Below are 16,684 nucleotides of genomic sequence, written 5' to 3' on the forward strand. Positions count from 1 at the left end.
TGAGAGGGCGGCTTCGTACTTCATGCTCTATTTTCATTTCACAAGGCAAACTATTGAGTGGATTTGCTTAATTAGATTAACGTTATTTAAGGGTTCGTTCAGACTTGAAAATTCTGAATTAATATTCACAGGTGTTAGTCAAAACGTCATTGGGTTTCAACTGTAATTACTTTGAAAATGTGGTCGAATATTTATATACGCATGTTTTTTATCCACACAAACGCTTATTTGAACGTTTATTAATATATTTCATTATTTCACTATTAAATTATACTTTAAACTGTTTCTATTTAAAATTTCTATTTAAGATTACATTAATAAAATTATAACTTGCTATATAATTTTAATTTAAATGCAAAATGGGGAAAAATTGCAAAATCTTTTTATCGTGGAAACGAGAATAATAATTTACTTCGCAGTGGCAAAGCTGCGAGCGACAGTTAATATAAAATATTTAATATAATATAATGCGTTGTTGGCAATAAACTTTTAACAGTTACGAATCTAGAAAATCCGTAAATATTAATCATTAATTACTATCGGTGCTTATCGTTAAGATTTAACTATTATTATCTTATGTCCTTTATTGATTTATTTAGGCGTATTTCAGCAAAAATAACCATTTCCGCCATTAATATACTAGCTGGACAAATGTGACTTCATAAAAATTCTCATATAACACTAAGTATTAAAAAAAAAATACAGTGGAATTGATAACCTCCTTTTCTTACAGAAGTCGGTTAAAAACTAACGTGCTTTTAATCCATTAGATCCTATAATTCTAAGCTATTGCTAGATTGCTCGCATTTGACCTGAATAGTTGGCTCATACAATTATACATAATATATCTCGCGACAAAAATGCTAATAGCCATTTATTCAAGTGTTTCACAGTGTGATGTCAGTATCAACATAAAATGAAAATTAGCGAGAAACATGCGCAAGAACTCCAAAGACCGCTACTGTGAATGATATTATAATTAAAATGGCGCGCTCTTCAAACGGTTTCGCCCCTTTTGTGTTTAAATATAAAGGCGTTGTTTCCTTGACAATTGTTTGCTTATACTTCCCCGGTGATGGATCGTTCCTGTCAACCATTCGCCGTAAAATGTTCTAAGCAAACGAAAAATGATCTTGGTTGTTTTTGAGCTAAATAATGTCTTTATCTAGCGCGAAATGTCTTATTACTGATCTCTTCACCAGCTTGAATAATTATTTAACTAAATTATATCTTTGTTACGTATATTAAAAAGTGTAGTGTGATGCCAAATGTCTCATTAATAGTTTAATGAATGTACGTAAATTTCTTCCTATCAAATGATCAGGTAGATGAGTTTGAATATCTCTTTGTATCCCGCACACTACAGGACCCAGCCGGAAGGAACCTGGGAACCTTAAATATGTATATATATGAAGACATTATAAGTAGAAATTGCAACTCCACTTAAATTAAATTATATTGTTCATGGATAATTTGCATACATTGCTATTTATTTACTGTTAATTCCATTTATGTTTAACATTCTTAAATCCTAAGATGTAGTCACGTATCAAATAATTCAGACCTTGTACTATAATTGAAATAAGTAAGATATAGCCCAGTGAGAAATGTGATACGAATAGAATGTGGTCACTAACACTAGATAATGCACTCGTTATTGAGGTCGGTGTTAAGTTTATATTTTCAAATAGTTATATTACCTTAAGACTTTATTTAATTAAAATATTTATATAGTCATTTAATTAATTTTTGCTTATGATATAAATTATTATATATAAATAGGCTGATTATACATAAATACTTAGAAAATATTACAATAAGATATCCAAGTGAATTCATACAAAAGAACAAAACTACATCCAATATGTCTTCCTAATGCATCCCAAAGCGAGCCAGTGCAACTTGACTTAACCGGAATAGATCTAGATAGCAAGGCTGGTCAAATCGCATTAGCTGGTAATCGATGCACTATGCAGCTAGCGTTATTCACGTTCTATTACAACCGTTCCTATAGATGGCCTTTGTAGGTTCGATTCCCAAACAATGGAATAATTATATTTATTTTCAATAACTTGCTTAGCTTTGGTACACGCAATGTTTCGTAAATTGGGCGGAAAGTCCCTCTGACTACCCACATGTGCGGGAAAAAGCGTGAAGCTCATATAAAATTCCTATTGCTCTTGAGCTGTCATAAGGGACCGGTTGAAACGTGTGCACGCACGTGAATTAGTTCATTTGATTAGATCATCGCTCATTCATTTGAATGTGAATGCGATTGAATCTATTATAATTTAACCGTTTGATTTCTCTTGTGAAATTCATTCGGTCGTTTTATTATAAATGTATTTTTTTTATTATTATTCTGTGTAATAAAATATAATATATATTTTTTTCATCTACTTCTATAACAATAGAATAAGTAAATAGTTGTATTTTGTCACTAAACGTTTAGTCATATTGCTTAAAAAACAACACTGTAATACAAATCATAGTAATTAAATAAAATAATTAATTAATTTATTTATTTATTTTTTACTTTTTTGTATAACGACGTTTTTCTTAGAAGATCCTAGCGTACGTACATAACTACCAGTGATAAATATAATTGTCTAACAACTATTTTTTACAAACTATGACGTTATCGCGGTTGATTACGAGTATAGTGACTCACGATTGTCTGTTAAGTTAATAACTTTAAATATGTTAAGTAATGATTCAAGTTCTTATTTCAGATTTCTAGTATTTACAAAAGAGTATGAAAACAATAAAAATACAGTTTTTTTGGGGCATTACGTTTTTTTTCCTAATTGGCCGTTATTTACAAAACTACCCTCGGTGCTTGTTAACTTAAGCTCTTTTTTGTTCTTTTATCCACAAAGAAACAAAGAATGGATGCGTGCGTCGTTTCGTTAACTCGGCTTTTTTGCTGCGAGTGACTTGAAGCCGTTTAGCTGACAAAAGACACCCTGTGAAATATTTTTTACTTACAAATCTGTTTTTAACAGATAATTTTTTAAAAACACTACTACTATTTACAAATTCTTTAGATCGAGTGATTAATATATCGTGTTCCTATGAGATTTTAATACGTTTCTCTCGCATATAATAGCGTGGACAGAGAGAAAATGTAGTGTTAAAACTCTGTGTTCCCTGCTTGCCCAAATTTATTAATTTCTATGTGTATTGAGTGGTGGAACTCCAAGACGCACTTTGTTTTAATCTGAATGAAAAAAAACTTTCACACCCTAGCGGTATCGAACCCATAACCATCTAATTGTTGTCATACTCTGTCCCCCTGCGCAATGAATTCCTCAAATATATTTTTCATGTTAACAAATTTCTAATATGAATTTATGTTGCGTCAGTTTTCTATTAAGTTGATGGAGTATAATCTGTCAGAACAGAAAATTTTGTACCTATACACTTTGTATCCAAAGAAACAATTGAATTGAAACACGAAGATAAATCGAGCTGTTTCTAATCGAAGCCTTTATCGGTATTTCTACTTTGTTTAGAATTCTTCATAATATTTTTCCGTTTATTTTTTGTTACCTTTACTAATATTCATGAAAACCATTTAATAAATATGTACTTAAATTTTACCTTATTGTATTCGAGATACCTACATTTTCCTTCAATTTCTTTTTCTCCATCACCAACCCTACTAACGGCTTATTTTTGACAAGTTATACAAATGGCCGCACGTCACGCTCGCCACACGTGACCTGTTTTCAGATTAGCAAAAAGAATAAGGAATAACTTTATGTGATATCGACATGGATAAAGTTGGATCATGTATAATGCGGTGATAAACTACGTTGGTATTCATTTATGTTATAAATTTAGTTTGTTTTTTTTATACATTATTCGGCACAAAGATGTATCTTTGTGTATCTTTGTAACGAAGTGATGTATCACTTCGTTCGTTACGGAGAGTAAAATTTATTAATATTTCAATTATGGTAGAATGTCATATTGTTCCATTTGGTTCCCAATTACTACTATCTTATTTCAATATATTTGTTCACATTCATTCAAAATGTTTGAAAAAAAGAATTTGTAATAAATTTTGCTTACACACTAGTTTTTTACTCAATTCCCCCACATTCACGACGAAGGCGATGGAGGTAATCTTTTGCAACCATTTTCATAGAGCAACTCAATAACATTATCACTAACAAAGAAAACCTTTTAGGCATTAAAGAGAATAACAGTATGTTACATTTAAGTTTCCCGGCAAATCTCAGCGGCGTATAATAGTATGTAGGTAGTATATGTTATAGCTTACATTCATTAGCATCGCCTTTGTGAAATGCAGCATTGTTTCCTATGCGGGAAAACAATGATTTTCATAACCATTACACACTGAAAGATTGTGGACGAAGTGAGCGTAGTAGCTATCTATTAAATAAATAATATTAACTTCATTAAGACAATATGTCTTAAAAATTTATTTCACATATTAAAATAAATAAAGCTATAAATACTTTATAAAGATAGTTTAAATATATAGTCAAATATGGCCGCGCAATAGTGACGTGACACAGGAAACATTCACAAAGGATGACATCAGCAGGCGAATAGGAACAAGGCTTGAATAAACTACTCGTAATAAATACGTGTCTCGGCACGTCACTACTAAAATTATAACATGAAGTCAATCAGCCTTAAGGTAAAGCAAAGTAATTTTAGCAGAATTTTCATTTCATTTCAATTTGTATTTCATCTTCTATGCAAAAACGAAGTTTGATGTGAATTCGCAAATGAATGGAAAAGCTCTTTAGGTATTCGCTTTCATAGGAAATGGGGAGTTCCATCTGATATAAATGTACATATGATTATAATTTTTCGTGTTATTTTTATCTTTAACAAGTACCATTTTCCATTACTTACGGCTTTAAATATTAAATAATGGGATTCTCCAGCTTCTCCTCAAACTCGTCCATCTCCTCCTCCTGCTGTGCTGTGTATACAGCGTGAAACTTATTTATAACTTAAAGTTAAATAAATGGTTTTCATATTTGTACTTAAAAAGCCACTCCTTGACCTGAATGCCAATTGCATATAGTAAATGCAAATTTTGCTAAATATCATTCAATCAGTTGAGCATTCTGTGCAAATAAGATGTTATTCATACAATACTACATAATGTCGAGCAAAGGAAACAACTGTATATAATATGTATTAATTTCACGGCGCCTGAGCTCCCATGTTTTCATGTTTTTAAATTGCCTCGTGAATTCTTGATCGACTTAATAATATAAGTAAAAGATTCAATCTTTTATATTTTTCGTTAATATTTTTGCTATACAAAAGTGTTTGTCATAATTTGTTAATTATTTTTCTTTATGATTATTCATTCCCTTCTCATATTTTTGACGTCGGAGATCGTTCATTCATCCATCTTGGCTTACATCTTATTAATTTTATGAATGTACTAGCACCTCAAATGCAGCTTCGCCCGCTTAAATTTATTGCTATGTTATAGCCAAATTATACAAAATCTATAATCTATGTTACTATTAAAGTTACGTCTAAATCCGTTCAGAATTTTTTGCATGAAATTGTGTAATAAGATTACTTCCTACAATTGGAAATTTTTTATTCATTTCATTATTACAAAATCTTCTGCAATATCGTTTATTAAATTATTCATTGGTATTACGGCTCTTGTAGGGGTTGGATACAAAAAACAAAGTTATTTATATATTAGGTATCTACCTAACAGATAAATAACTTTTTTATCTAACCTACATCAGTTAATGGGAGAAAAATATACTAGTCATATTTATTCTATTTAATGATATAGTGAATAAAAATTGATTTCAATATATTTATTCAAAGGTCTTAATATACAAATTGACGCGATTTCTTTGAAAATTGTATAAAATGACGGTAATGAATAAAATATAATGTGGAGGAACCCACCCTCAAGGAATTATCAAGATCACTGTGTTTGGACGTGTCTGTTTCCTCTCTCATCTGTGCTTTTATCTCGAACCCTTCTCCATTGATCAGCGAGGACCACATGACCTCGGCCCGAGTACTAAAGAAATGGGTCTATTCATTTGCCATAAAAGAAATTGTAACTATTAAACTTATATATGTCAGTATTTATATCACATCGTGTTTTTTGATAGAAAAAACATTAAAAGATATTTTTGTAACTTTACTTCTACTTAGTTTGATAAAAAATCAATAGTAAAAATGTTTTACTAGTAAAAAACCATATTGAAATCCCATCAGACTAATAAATTTAAACTTCCCGACCATTTATATCAACAAATCGGATAGAAAGTAATCTATAGATAAACTTTGAACTGAAAATATGTGAGGAGATCATACCATAGATAGATATGTGTAAACTCGGCGAACAAATAGAGTATTATTACGACGGTCGGCGCCGGCTTAGTTGTGGCCCCGTTTTTCGTTCCCCAATCAATTTTCAGTGACGTCACCCGACACCCTGATCCCCTCCCCTTCCCCTAGAGGGATACAGCCATTTCCCTTACATCCTCCGTCTTCCCATAGTGAGTAGCATTGCTTTACGCTCAAAGGAAATAGTCTCGATTTTGTAATGTGACATAAGGGAGCACTATTGCTAATGTAGTCGTCTATTACTTTTAATAGTTTTGTTTTAATTGTATTTTTAATTTTAGTTTTTGTTATTGAAGTTATTTTTATGAAATTAAAGAATAAAATAATTTTGAATGATACATAATTTATGCTTCTATGTCAATAGTAAATTGGAAAAGTTAAAATCTATTGAAGTAATTAGATTTCTTCGTGTTTATAGTAATTGCAAATCATATTAAAATTCTGCTGTGTTTTAAATAAAACGTCCGCAGTTACCTAGCCAATATGAGAAGTGATAAGTTGTTATGAATAATTTTATGGTCAACTCGTGTTCGATCGAACGTGGAAGTGATAAAATTTATATGACTTCACTTTATACATTTAATATTAACATATAGAATATACATCTTTATAGTATTATAGTTCAGACACACCTTTCCTTTCAAAAAGCATTTTAAAAACAAAATTGTACAGATTGAGACTAATAACCAAAAGAAAACAGTACGAAATACTAAAACGCGTGTAATTATGATTAGGCATTCATTAGGCGAGCGGGCGACCAAACGGAAACACGCGAGTAAACTGTATACCTAGCGGAGCTAACCCGTGCGCAACAGAAACAAACCAGGTATAAACGTTTTATGATTGAACGCTCGCAGGTATTTCTTGCCTACTCATATTAATCTCGAGATTAAAATACACCGTAAGCGTCATGCACATCGGCCGTCGACGCCACATATAGCCCTGTAGTTGCTCAATATTATAGCCCAAGATCCCAGAGCCGCCAGACCTAAGTCAAATGACTTAGTAAGGCTAAAATTTTTAGGAATATTAGTCTAATATGTAGTTAAGACAGTATGCCTAAGTCACTAACTTGAAAGTAGGGCCCTTTCAGAGATAGCGCCAACTAAAGGTACACGTCCGACTACGTTAAAGTAAATTCTGGGATCTCAGTCTATTATGAACGGTTCAAATCCAGATTTGACGTCAGGTTTGTTAAATCCTATTAGTAAATAATTTTTCTATTTATAAAGACACCAGTTGTTAATCGTAATTGTTAAACTATTAAACGTAAGTTTATGATGCGGTGTATGTGAAAAGTCTCTTATAGTAACGAAAGACGGACGAGCGGCAGCACCGTTGGCCGACTAAAACAAATAACCAAAATGTTCTGAACAGGCTACACAAGCCCATTATTGAGGCACTACATCATATTATTTACAGCTGTTACAGGTTAATGCGGTCGGTACAGTAAACTAGAGGAAACAATTGGTTATTTTTAACTCTGTTTATGCATGGAGAAATATTTGAAGCTACGTTAAACTCCAGTATATATTATCAGTGCTTAATAATTTATTAACCGTGCCTACCCTATTAGTTTTGCTGCAAATACCAATGACTGGTGTAGCACCTGAAATAGGTGGATTATCAAAATATCATTTCTGATTATATTAATGCTTCGATGATATACAACGTTATAAGTAACGTACACATCGATGACAAACTGATTGATTTATTTACAAATTTTGGCAGTCGGCAATTGTTTTAGCATAGTTACGTAACACCATGATGTCAGCCAAGGTAATATAAGGAATTCATTAAGATGCGTCATGTTGTGAATATAAAAACGAATATAATGTCACCGCGTTTATACTCAAGTCTAGTGGTTTGTAGGTGTATTGCACATATTCGTAATCATGAATTATTAAATTGAATTGATTTAAATAGTATAAATATACATGGTCACATACTCCTTACATATGTAAGCCAAAGTATTTGGCTACATGATTTTTTTTCTTAGTTTCGAATCATTAGTCACATGATTTCTAATGTTCCCAGACACATAGAAACGAATTCCGAGACATGTTTTGCGACGGGCAAAAATAGAACTCAGCGGGTACTATGTGATCTCCCTGCGTGACGCCCGCCCAAGCTTCCGTCCCACTCTGTCTTACAACCTGGAAATATACCTTTCCTGTTCTTGCGCACTCACTTCATTGTTTTAAAATGTAGCTCCGCTAGCGGCGGACTGAAATAGGTCGGGAGCGTCCGAAACAGGCGGTTCATGATATCGAAAGCTATCACGAGGTCACTGCCGGAAAACTTTAAATTGCTTTGGAAACACAGTTTTTCTTTACAATATTTTTGGTGACAATAAATTAATAGATAAGAGATACTTAACCGTATAACTAAAAATAATATTTATGCGTAAGAAACTTACGATTTTTTAACGTTAATCAATAATCTATAGAAAAGGCAGCATTTATAACATGTTATTACTTAAGGCCCCAATAAACAGTTTGGCGTTTGCTTTCATGACATTTATTTCCACAAGCACTTTTTGTAGTTGGTCTAGAGAAGAATATTAAAAAAAATATTATTCAAAAGAAGCATTTTGCTGCGTTTTGTACTCATAACTAATAAAAACCAGTATATTCTATAAAATTTTAAAAGAAAGAAAATTATTAAATACTTTTTCGTATTTTTCTCTTTTTATTAAAAAAATAGTCAACTATTTCTGTTACTTTTACATAATATGTATCCATATAGGCTCGGTTCTTATAGGCTTACTAATTACAGTACAAAAACAATATAAATATAATATAATAATACAATAAACAGTTTGGCGTTTGCTTTCATGACATTTATTTCCACAAGCACTTTTTGTAGTTGGTCTAGAGAAGAATATTAAAAAAAATATTATTCAAAAGAAGCATTTTGCTGCGTTTTGTACTCATAACTAATAAAAACCAGTATATTCTATAAAATTTTAAAAGAAAGAAAATTATTAAATACTTTTTCGTATTTTTCTCTTTTTATTAAAAAAATAGTCAACTATTTCTGTTACTTTTACATAATATGTATCCATATAGGCTCGGTTCTTATAGGCTTACTAATTACAGTACAAAAACAATATACTAAAATTTGGCAAGCTTATCTGGTCGTACTTTACATGCATCTCTCACGTGAGGCCCATCACGATTTCGTTTATTGTTAGCATCTATCACATTGTTACAACAAATCTATTTCTATTCCACGTATATTCGTCAATCCTACGTCTTGGCTTGTGACATAATTTAATATCATATAGTAAAATAATATACATAATTAATATCTACGCTTCAACACCCTTGCTCGGAGACTCGGCATTACGTTGCCAAACTTCGTATACTCCGTCATATAAGTATACACTATGTTATTACTTTTAGCCCTTTGGCAGGCGTTTCTGCCAGTGCGAATAGAACCAGTGAGCAAGACCTTTGACAGATCATTGGCTTACAGTTGTATAAACGCTTTGATTAAAGGCAGAAGGCAACGAGGAAGATCTAACACCTTGGTTGATATAAAATTGGCACGCCTTCACTAGTCTATCTCGATTAATGTTTGGTACAACACGATTTTCTTACAGACCGTACCTATGCTGTGTACGTATTGGTAAAAGATTGTGGCTATTTATCATTCACTGCAAGCTCCCGTGCCAAATATCCCAGTTGTACTTTTAAATAGGAATCTAAGATATTTGGTCATGTGATGTGATAAGACCCGTGTTGCAAAATATTCGAAAAATATCTTAAAAATAGTAGTATAGTAAAAATATTTTTTCTCTACATATTTTTGAAAAAATTAACACGTTTTATGTAATTATCGAAGGTTATTCTAAAGTATAAAAATAAAGTACACGTGTCGTATAAAATTCCTAATGCTATTTGAGATCACAGCCCTTTCAAGAGTTACCGAGCTACATAAATTCACCTTTTATCTCCTAAGGTGACGTCTTTGCGGTTCCGACGTTTTGCAGACGTCAATGTGACGTTAGATCACTTCCAGACATACCTACCTTCGACGTTATGTTGACATCTCATACAATAATAATAATTATAAAATATAAGTTCTTTCGTCTGTGACGTCAGGAACGGCAGACATTTTTAGATCGTCTGCCGAATTTGTTGAAGTATTATTAGACTAATATTTATGTTATTCATTTCACTTGTAATTATAGGCTGTTTTTTCTTCTGAATATATATGTTTTTTATCAAATAAATTTAGAAATAATATTAAATATTTCAATCTTTCTTAGTTTAAAAAAATAATACATTTTTGTTTCATACACCTACACGTATAACCGAACCGGAGGAAAGAAGAACCTTCACCAATCACTCATTTAAAAAAATATTTTAATTTATTTAAACAATGAACATGAAAATAGAATATTTAATTAAACTTACAGTGTTACTAAGTTATGACTACATCCAGCCTTAAAGCCCTTCATCCCAGAAACCAGACCGCATATTGAAGCAGTACATTCGTTTTATTTAACCAACGGTCTTTCATTAAGGCACATGGGGCATTCGAAAAGCAATTTAGTTTCGCAACCCATCTCATACACCTGATGGAAATAGGAACGCATTAGTGGAGGATTTTGTTTCACTTACACGATGCGACGTGAACGTAAGAGGATTTACCTGTTTCGGACTTCAGAGATCATAACTGTAGAGTGAGCATTGGATTTTATAAAATGATTATCTGCAATATTTTTTTTAATTTCCAGTCTTTGTTGTACTGAAAATTACCTAAAAATTTTAAACTTTTAGTTTATTTAAATATCTAATTCTTAATACTTGCTTTTGTGGTTGTCAACACATCATATTCTTCTCAATTTTATTATGACCTAAAATTCACTTCGTTAGTTCAGTTATGAATCATGTTTCGTCTTCAAATTCATATTTTAGTACGCATCCATATTTCTCGTGTAAAAGATATATTTAGTTCCCCGTACGCTTCCTCAATCTTGTATCTCGTCAAAAGAATTTTGAACTTAAACGACCTGTGGAAATGGTTCATCTTTAATTATCTGTGCGAAAATCTATGTTGACTGTGATATTAATTTGTCAATTTACATCCGATTTTAATATAAGTATACATATTATATAGTACCTACTCATCAGTATTTTGTATTTCAACTTTTACATATACCAACCGCAGTTAAAAAGGCGACTGTAGAAATTTTGTAATCGAGTATATACCCTAGAGCTTTACTGGCGAATGAACAATTTATGAATGGGGAAAATAAAAACAATAGATTTGCTGCCACCGTTAATTGCTTTTAGCACTTCACATCGCCATTGGGAATATGTCTTTTTGGTTAGCAAATAAAATTGTGTTCAGTTATAGCTTTTATAATACACTACTATATTTGCTTTGAGAAAACGGTCAAGGTGATTAAACTATAATAATTAGAAGAAATTAAGAACAATTAAATATATCTTTTTTCATTTCAGCTTCAACATTTTTATCCATTTCCGCGTGTTTCTTGAAAACTTTGAAGAATTAAAAGATCGTAGAATAAACGTTATAAATGTTCATTTCTCTTATCTATTCTTCCGCGCGTACTTTAAAAATAACTTATTCTGCTTTCTAACAATTCACTGTTGCATTCCAACTTTGGACGCTGAGTAATGTTACTGGGAACAATTTTTGCATTGTAGATATAGCGTATAAATGCTTTGTTGGAAAATGTTATGTTTCTATTATATTATAAAATTTTAATTACACTTTAAGAAAAATTAACGCTCTAGCCCTAAATTTAAAAACGTTATCTTTTTATTTGTGAACATTTTATCTACAAATTCTTGTGCCAAGTGTATTGTATGACCAAAAAGGTCTTTTCTATCTAGCACTTAACACAAAATGCCTCCAGAATTCGGCGGAAAGTGGGCAACCGGAGTATCTTGATTGAAACGGAATATCTTAACATTAGATTCCCAGGTTCCCTCTGCCTACTGTGCGGGATACAGCGTGACATTAGTAGTGACATAAAAGACATTAGTATATTATGAATATTTAAAAGGTCTTAAGATGTAACTTAACAGGGCTTATATTCCTTTTATACGCTTGTTAGTTTAAGTAATTAATGTGTCTCATCAAACACTTTTATTTCATCATTATGTCTCAACATAGCGAGTAAAAGAAATTGTTTTGAATGTAGTATTAGTAGTTATATGCGCATTTGACAATTTGTTATTAATAACTCATCTACATGCGTGAATTCAGAGAAATGTAAGCTTTTCTCTGAAGCTTTGTCAGAAAGTAATAAACTTGTAACGGTAGTAGGTTCAACGCCCAGTGGGACCATTACGTACGCTGTCTTGCGTCATAGTTGTAAGTAAGTAGGTACTTCGTGGAAAGTTAAGACATAGCACTAATATCCTGCCGTTTTATGGTCTTATTGTCATCCATTGTCTTAATTTTGTTGCCACTTAAGAGATTTTTTCCTTGTAGTAAAACATGTTGTATCTTGCAGTACAAAATACTTTTAAGTTATTTATCGTAATTATATTAAAGTAAAACAAATACAATTTAATTACTGTGTTTATTCTGTAATCGTGAAATGCGAAGAATTTTCGTAAAAATATAATTGAGTTACATCATAAACACTCGCCTTACCTAAAACTGATAACTCTAAATAAGGCAAATGATATGTTACTTGTTCATATATTTAATTAAAAACAAGTAGCGCAAAAGCACTTTCACCTTACTTCATATATATATGAAAGTGTGCTCCACTTCAAATATCAAATACGAAATCTTTTAAACCGAAACCCATTAGTACAAATCAATCGCAATGCCTCTAGAATGCAGCAGAAAGTGGAAAACGGAGTGTCTTAACACTAGGTTTTATTTATTAGTACAAATATTTTGCTTTGGTTGGAACTAATATAAATTACTTATATTGAGGTAAAGACTGCAGCGTCAACTGTCGGTTTATCGTGAATGAAAGAGAAACTAGGTTACGATATAATAGAAGTATTATCAAATCAATACTGATTGAACAATAATCCGTACTATTTTTTTTCAATCAATTAATATTTTTATGCCCTAATTAGATTACTACTGTATAGAAATTACGGTTGATAAGATTATTTTAGTGTTTATATATTAAAAAGATATTAAATAAACCTAGCTTATGAGTACGTGCTTAATTTTGAGTTTAAAATATTTTTTTTATTTTTCAATAATAAAATGGCTAATGGAAATATTTAAATTTTATATATTTAAACAAAGAAAATTAAAGTTATTTTTTTTTCTCAATTGAAAATTAAATTTGCTAACATATTTCTATATGTAATATGCTTATAAAGATTTAGATATAATTAACTTAATATAAGATAATCATAATGTCATCTTCACTTCACGACGAATTTGGATTACTAGGTCCAACCTAATTAACCTGGCTACTCAGTTCTCTTTTAGAACATAATAGTCTAAAGGAGCAGAATACAGACTATTCTAAATTTTAAATATTCTTTCGTTTATAACTCTACCTACAATATTTAAGCGACGCCAAAGTTTATACCTCTATTATTTACTTTGTCCTCATAGTCAATAACAAATTAGTTAACTGTTGACGCAAATTAAATTGAGAGCCAGTTATCACCATCCGTTGACGTCACTCACATAATTGTTCACGTCCCGTTCACCAAATTCCTTATTTACTTTTATAGGTGAATTAGGGTGAAATAGTTTTGACAGTATCCTTATCACTAATTCACTTTTGGTTAGCGACTATCAAATATATACTTAGAATATAAAATATTGTGTATTTTAGTAATTCAGGATCATCTATATTCCTAAGTGATGATTTCATAGAGCGTTTTAAGTAATTTTGATAACTTTATCAAGTACTTAAATATACAAATTACAAACTTACTAACGCTTTTAACCTTGGAATGTAACTTCTTTTAACTTGGAACACCTCAACTAAGATACCAATGAATATATTATTATTAAACGTTATCCACACGTTTTCAAATCACACATTCGTATATTTCTGTTTATGCCTTTTATCAATAGTTATATTATATTTGTTTCAAAATGGTACTTTGGATATAATAATAGATTCAAAATTGTAATGTAATTATGAATATTAAAGCATATTCTAAATATGAATTCAGTTGTCACATCGTCATCATAACAATTAGTAGGCATTAAATAACCGCCAATCGAGTTAATGGAGTTTCGTTTAGATGTTATTTGACACAAATGTTTGCTCTTTTGCTCGTTTACTTCTATGTATGTATAAATTATTAAAATATAAATATTGCTGCGAACACAATCTACGTTCATTCTAGATATATTTTTAAAATAATAGCAATCAGTTCAGAAATAAAACAAATAAATGGTATAAAAGTATGAAGTTGATGTTTTGTTTAAATTGTATCCCAAAAATATAAGACACTGATCGGCTATAATGATTGATATATTTATATTATCTATATCGATTTCATTCAAAAACATCAACTTCAGCTACAACCTAATTCCAGTAGTCTGCGCTAAATTTATTGTGATAGCAATGATAAAGTTTATTTGATCTCGATTTAAAATATTTTTCTGTTATAACGAATATAAGGAAGAAGGGCGGAAATAACATTTCCATTTCTTATAAAAGTCCCCCGCCTCGTGCCCTAACTGCAAGGTCGACTAGGCGGCGACGTTCAAGGACTAGCGCCCTTCAATTTTAAACGATTACCTCACTATTCCTCCACAATTGCTACGGGGTTATCATATACTATTTCGTAGTTAACCTTTTGCCTTTATTTATTTTTTTATTGATGTCACAACTGACCTTTAATTAAACAAAGAAGACATATTTTTGCTCAATTTGCTCTATAGATGTACCAGACATATGATAATCTTGCTTACGGCAGTAAATATGCGACAAACTGGCATACTTTCGGGAATATTTTCATGTCATGTAACCTATTTATATGCCGCATTGTGGCTATTTTGGTGTTACGCCAAAAATATTGTTTTACCATCCCGACGAATTTTCCCTCGCTGTGATTGTGATGGGTGATTTTATCTATTTCCGTCACCAGAGACTTTGAATTGTTTATGAGAATTCTTTTCAACGTCTACTACTGAAATATAATATATAGTTTGTCTATAGAAAGATTTTTTTACCTTATACATATTAATTGATACAATCAATAGGGAGCTGTTTCTGTAAGCATATTCGAAAAAATATATAAAATAATACTTAAATATTTTGTATAACAAAAAGTACATATTGCAACAGCTGTGTAACTTCTTTTTCGTATATTAATTAATCTTTCATTTTGTCTACAGGTCTTAGCGGTTCGAAAGCGGACCTGCAGCACAGGCGCGAGGTGTTCGGTTCGAACCTTATACCGCCGAAACCTCCCAAAACCTTCCTAACTTTAGTATGGGAGGCGTTGCAGGACGTTACACTTATTATATTGGAAGTAGCTGCCGTGGTGTCGCTAGGGTTGAGTTTTTACAAACCGTCCGAAGACGAATCCGATATTGGTGAGTTTCGTTATATTATATATTCACATTTGTCTATGTTGTCAGTGTTAACCACCATGTTAAAATAAGTACATGAAAGAATATGACAGATATGTACTTCTACTAAGATTACTGACTAATAATGTTGCCGAGAAAATAAATTTATTTAAACGTAAATGTCTGTAGAGTGTTCTCTGTGTATCATAAATGTTACCAAGGGCAGACATCCAATTTCTCATTCACAATTTTATCTATTCTAAAAGAAATGCGTTTAATATTTTATCTTGTTATTTTAATAAAGTATTTCGTTAAAATATTTTGACAGATTTCCCATAATTGAAATTTAATTTGACTTAAACTACCGTAACTTTCAAATATGTTAGTTTTGATTATTTGATATTAACAATGCACAGTTAGGAAACTTATCAAACTTTCCCGAGTTACTATTTCTGTCCTCAGTTTGAATAGAACTATTTGAATATCATACAAAATTTGCATTTGTATATTTTCTTTAACTGCCTAACGTTAGCTTGAAAATTTACAAACTAATGAAAGCCAGTATTACTTAAATCATTATCTTTTAATAGAGTTCCCAATATTCAGTTTAATTTAACTTAGTTTTTGGTTTAGCGGAGATAGAGAGTAAAGGTAGAAACATTGTAAATATTTATAATTAATGAGTGTATTTTCTCTTTTCAATAACAATATGGAAACATTAGACGACCCTGGTAAGACCATGTACATGTAAATAATGGTTTTTGTACATCCTGCACCTTGCTCGTTCCCTAGTGTGTCGCATTGA

At 31.2% G+C, this 16,684-nt stretch overlaps 1 protein-coding gene across 16 annotated transcripts in view; it reads left to right on the plus strand.

Moving 5' to 3' along the window:
- The window catches only part of PMCA (plasma membrane calcium-transporting ATPase 3), a 121,405-nt gene that overhangs the window by 76,094 nt on the left and 28,627 nt on the right, over positions 1-16,684 (plus strand). For all 16 annotated transcript variants that reach the window (XM_085201925.1, XM_085201922.1, XM_085201923.1 and 13 more), the window contains one exon: positions 15,703-15,903. In XM_085201925.1, the coding sequence (XP_085058051.1) occupies positions 15,703-15,903 (201 nt within the window). The remainder of the gene's footprint in view (positions 1-15,702; positions 15,904-16,684) is intronic.

Source organism: Heliconius melpomene, chromosome 18 (genome assembly GCF_056956725.1).
Source record: "Heliconius melpomene rosina isolate 202511_hmr_F chromosome 18, ASM5695672v1, whole genome shotgun sequence".
NCBI lineage: Eukaryota > Metazoa > Arthropoda > Insecta > Lepidoptera > Nymphalidae > Heliconius > Heliconius melpomene.